General features: G+C 57.4%; 1 protein-coding gene across 1 annotated transcript in view; it reads left to right on the forward strand.

Moving 5' to 3' along the window:
- Positions 1 to 4,461: 4,461 nt before the first annotated feature.
- LRRC10B (leucine rich repeat containing 10B) overlaps positions 4,462 to 5,361 on the forward strand; it is a 2,996-nt gene continuing 2,096 nt past the window's right edge. Inside the window, exons 1-2 of the mRNA XM_008575801.1 lie at positions 4,462 to 4,532; positions 4,675 to 5,340. Of these exons, the coding sequence (XP_008574023.1) occupies positions 4,462 to 4,532; positions 4,675 to 5,340 (737 nt within the window). The remainder of the gene's footprint in view (positions 4,533 to 4,674; positions 5,341 to 5,361) is intronic.

Genomic DNA, 5,361 nt, shown 5'->3' on the forward strand with positions numbered 1-5,361 from the left:
GGTCAGGCTTCTGTCTGCGTGCGTCATGGAGGTGTGGCTCTGGGCCCCTGTCGCTCGTGCTCTGGTATCCTTTGGAGGGTGGGGGCAGTCAGGGGAGGACTCTCAGCTTTCACCAGAGTAGGCAGGTAACCGCAGAGCTAGGGTTTCAGGGGAATGTGATCCCCAGGGCGTGCCTGGGGTCTGGTTTCTAGGGGGGTTGGAGGAGCAGGTTGGCAGTGGCTGAGCCAGCCTGCTGAGTTTGGCCACCCACTGAAGGGCTCTGGGCCAGTGGTGGACCCAGATTCTGGTTTCTAGGGGGGTTGGAGGAGCAGGTTGGCAGTGGCTGAGCCAGCCTGCTGAGTTTGACCACCCACTGAAGGGCTCTGGGCCAGTGGTGGACCCAGACTGCCTGGAATTTGCTCTCATGTAAACCCAGAGCCCAGATCGCAGACCTAGGGTGATCCTGGACTTGGGGGCCTCTGCTCTGTCCTCTTTTTTGAACCTGTTTTGGGGATCCTCGGCTTAGCCCTGTGGGTTTCAGTTAGGCAAACACACTGAGCTTTGGGGCTTGGGATGGGAAATGGGGAATGGTGTGGCTCTCAGACACTCTTGTCATCTCCAGCAACATCAAAATCTTCAAGTAGGGCACTCCTGGAAATCTTTTTGCTGGTTGCAGGATGGGAGCAAGCATTTGGGCACCCTGGGTGATTTCTTTAATTTCTCCCAGTTGAGAGAGACAATGAGACATAGTAGGAAAAGCTCAGGCTTTTCAATAAAATGGACCCGGTGTGTATCCTGGCTTTGCCCCTTGCAGCTGTGTGACCTTGATCGAGCTACTTAATCTCTCTGAATGTGCTTTCTCATCTGTGGAGTGGGAGGTGGTACGGAACATAGTACCTACCTGGCAGAGCTGCGGTGAAGGGTAAATTAGATAACCTGTAGGTGCTCGGTAATTGACAACTATCATTATCATGTGGGAGAGAACCAAGGTGAGAGGGGTGCAGGTTGCCCAGACTCCTCCCTGACACACTCGCGTGTGCACACGGATGCACACACACCCATTCCTGCAGCTGCCAAAGGGATCCTGTTAAAAGTGTGTTCTCTGCTCAAAGTCCACTGCCCAGAGTCAAAGCCAAAGTCTTCATGAAGGCCACAGACCCTCTGTGATCTGCCCCCTCCTCACTTTCTCTCTCTGACCTCATCAGCCACCACTAGGCTTCTTGCTGATCCAGGAAGGCCCAGGCACACTCTCGCCCCCGAGTCTAGACACTTTCGTCCCCTCTGCCAGGAATGCCCTCCCCACTTTGCCCAACCCCACCAGACATCTGCCTAGCTTGCTTCTTCACCCCCTCCCATCTCTGTTCAATGCCGTCCTCTCAACGAGGCCCCTCTGGTAGTTAAGTCCCTCTGCCAGGAATGCCCTCCCCACTTTGCCCAACCCCACCAGACATCTGCCTAGCTTGCTCCTTCACCCCCTCCCATCTCTGTTCAATGCCGTCCTCTCAACGAGGCCCCTCTGGTAGTTAAGCGGTGGCCCCCACCTCCCCATTTCTCTCTCCTCCTCCTCCTCTCCTTTCCTCGCTTTATTTCTCCCATAGCCTGATCATCACCTGGCACATGTATTTTGTTGATTATCTCCACTCTCAAGAATGTAAGTTCCACAAAGGCAGGGATTTTTGTCTATTGTGTTCACATTCACAGTAATCCCCAGGGCCTAGGCACAGAAATAGGTGCTTAATGTTTGTTGAGTGAATACTCGAAAGATGTCAGGGACTCACGTTCTGGCTAGTGCTGGTAAGGGGGCATGGGCCATGGCATGAAGGATATCATCGCTTTCCGTTTTTGCCAAATGAGTGAGTTGGAATAGACCCCCCCAAGAGACCATGAACCTGTGGGAATGGTGCACGTCATTGCGTGCGTCCCTGCCTCCATGCATTTTTCTGGGACTCGAGTCCCTAGCTTCTTGCAGACATTTAACAGTCTATGACCTCCCAGAGGAGCTAAGCACCTTCCCTGCTCTGACATTTCATGGTTGGCTCTGATAGGCTCCCAGCTTTGCTTTCTACGCACCTATGATGCGAACACTCCAAGATCTTATTCAAGTCTCAGCAGCCACAGTGATCCTGACCCCAAGGCAGGAAGGGGGAATCCGAGGGGGCCTTGGCAGGGTCAGGGTGGAGGGCGCAGGGGTGCCTGTGGAGACACGGGAGGGAAGACCAAAGGAGACTTCTACATTACATGTGCTGTTTTCTTCCTTTTATTTAAAAGGAAGTATATTTAAAGCAAGTTTGACAAAACGTGAACAGTTGTCAATGCTGGATACCGGGCACAGAGGTGTTTATCACAGAGAGCTTTGTGCTTTTTCTGTATTTCAAAAAATTCTTTAAAAAAAAGTACAGATTTGGGGGTGGGCAGGACAGTCTATAGCTCTTGATTAGGAACAGAGAGACAATTTCCGGGGGGCCTCGGGAATCTGAACTTTGGGTATTTTTGCAGTGTGTGGGTGGGTGGGAAGAGGGGATGGCTGGGGTCTGGGCCCACACCTAGAGAGCACCCCTCCTCCCCTGCACCCCCCTCCCAGGTCTCAGTTTCCTGCCTTCCTGGGGAGTGGGGAAAAGGCTGAGAGGCCCCGTGCTGGGGGTGAAGCTAATTCATTAGTGACGCCTCGACAAGGACCGGGCGCCCGCAGCGCCGGCGTGATTCATCATCATGATTGCCCCGCTGCCAGCCTGCGTGGGCTCGGAACGCCAGCACATTTACCTTTACCCACTGAGAAGGGCCTGGTGGGAGGTGAAGGTACAGGATCTACCAGAGCAAGAAAAAGACTCGAGAGGAAGCAAAAGACTTGGAGAAAGAAGAGGGCTGGTGCTCCATGCTCCCGGCCCCAGGAAGCCCTGCCAGGCTCCTGCTGGAGCGTAGGGTCCCATGCAGCTGCTGCCCGTGCAACAGAGCCCAAGAGGGCGCCTAGTGCTGGAGTGCCAGCCCCAAGCAGGTGCTGAGGGTGGGCTGGCTGGGCTTCCTCCTCCACAGCGAATGTTCCCTTGGGGGCAGAGGAGTAAGGAAGTGCTCGTCTTATCCCATCAGCCTGGCTGGGTTTCCCCCGGCTTTCTGCTCTCTGAAGTGTGCACCTCTTCTGAGAAGTCTCCCGAATGAGTTGAAGGGAGAGAGCCGGGTTGGGACTCATGTGAAGTCTGGGAGGCGCTTGAAGCCCCTCCGGCTGGGGCTGAGAATCCTTGTAGATCCCAGGTCTGGTGTCGGGACTCTCTGCGCTCTGCCTCTGCCTGGGTCCCCTACCTCGGCCTGGAGTCCTGGCTGCATCTTGTCAATCTTTCCCAGGATGGGGGTCCATGGCTAAGTCCCCGGCTCAGAGTAACACCTGCCTCTGTGTCCCCATCACCTGTTCACTCCACAACACCCCTTGCCAGAGTACGACTACCATTACTCTGCCCTTTCATTTCTTCATCCAACAAATATATATATATGGAGTATCTGAGCAAAAATAAGCCAGGAGCAGGCCGGCCCATGGCTCACTCGGGAGAGTGCGGTGCTGATAACACCAAGGCCGCGGGTTCGGATCCCATATAGGGATGGCTGGTTTGCTCACTGGCTGAGCGTGGTGCTGACAACACCAGGCCAAGGGTTGAGATCCCCTTACCGGTCATCTTTAAAAAAAAAAAAAAAAAGCCAGGAGCAAAAACAGTACGTGCTGAGTAATTTCATTTCCATGAACTTCAAGGACAGGCAACGCTGGTCCGTGATGGTAGAGGTCAGGATCATTGTTGCCTCTGGGAGGTGGGGATGCGCTGGAAGAGGCACAAGGGCACTGTTGGGTGACGGAAATGTGACATGTGTACATTTGTCAGAACACATCCAATGGTACACTTACGATCTATGCATTTCACTGGATGTAGAGTTTGCCTCCGTTTTTTCAAATGTTAAAATTTTCCCTTGAATGTCTCCTTTATACCAGACCTTGTGCCAGCAGGGGAGGAGACAGACACACTGGTCTATTGTTAAGAGCACGGGCTCTGGAGTCACCCTACCTGGCTTCAGATCCCAGCCGCTCACCAGCTGGGTGACCTTGGACACATCACCCAGCTCAAGTCAAACCTCTCCGAGCCTCAGTTTCCCCATCTTTAAAATTGGGGTAACGAGGGTGTCTACCTCACAGGCTATGGCAAGGATTCAATACAATGTGTTTGGCACAGTGTTGGGCACATGGGAGGCTCGCAACAAGTGGGAGCGAGGTTGCCCGCCAGGAGCTCTGGCAGGAGGGCTCCGAACGCGAGCCGAGGAGGCAGGGGCGAGCGGCTGCCGCTGGGGGGAGCATGCGCAAGAAGAGACACAGAATTAGGGCGGTCATCCTCGGTGGCGCTCAAAGGCGTTCACGTGTCGCACTCCCCTGTCCACCGCAGCCACACACATTTCCTGAGCATGGACGGAGGGCACAGGCGCGAGATAAGGGCGCGAGTGCATGGGGTGATGGGCAAGCTGCTGGGCAGTGGACGGGGCCGGGGCGGGGCCAAGCCCGAGGGCCCCTCCAATCCTCAGACGTGAGAAGGGCCACAAAGTAACACTGTTCTGAGTTACTATTCCGAAGTGACCCCAGCAGGCAGACTGGTCGCACGCCGCTGGACGTGAATGGCCGGCAGTGACCGCGCCCTCAGCCCCTCTACGAGAGTCACTTGTCCAGAGTCCTGGGTGCCCGGTTTCTTCTTCTTGGACCCGCGGATCTGGGGCCACTGGAGGAGTAGACAGCGTCGGACGTCGGGTCTCGGTGCCAGCGCAGTGCCAGGTTTGCCGGGAGCGGACCCCTCAGGCTTGTGCTGGTCCCCGGGGCGGGAAGGAGGGACCGGCGGGGGGCGGGCTCGGGCGCCGGGACCCCGCTGGGGTGGTGCCGTGNCGCCTCTCCCTGGGCGGCACCCGGCTGCTGGCGCTGCCCGCCGACTTCGCGCAGCTGCAGAGCCTGCGCTGCCTGTGGATCGAGGGCAACTTCCTGCGGCGCTTCCCGCGGCCGCTGCTGCGCCTGGTGGCGCTGCAGTCGCTGCAGATGGGCGACAACCGGCTGCGCGCGCTGCCCGCCGAGCTGCCGCGCATGACGGGCTTGCGCGGCCTCTGGCTCTACGGCAACCGCTTCGAGGAGTTCCCGCCCGCGCTGCTGCGCATGGGCCGCCTGCACATCCTCGACCTCGACCGCAACCGCCTGGGCGGCTTCCCCGACCTGCACCCGCTGCGCGCCCTGCGCGTCTTCTCCTACGACCACAACCCGGTCACTGGGCCCCCGCGCGTCGCCGACACCGTCTTCCTCGTGGGCGAGGGCGCCGTCGAGCGCATGGCCGAGCGCGACGAGCCCACGCCCAGGCCGCCTCCCCGGCGCCCGGC

Source organism: Galeopterus variegatus, unplaced genomic scaffold, assembly GCF_000696425.1.
Source record: "Galeopterus variegatus unplaced genomic scaffold, G_variegatus-3.0.2 Scaffold1239, whole genome shotgun sequence".
Lineage (NCBI taxonomy): Eukaryota > Metazoa > Chordata > Mammalia > Dermoptera > Cynocephalidae > Galeopterus > Galeopterus variegatus.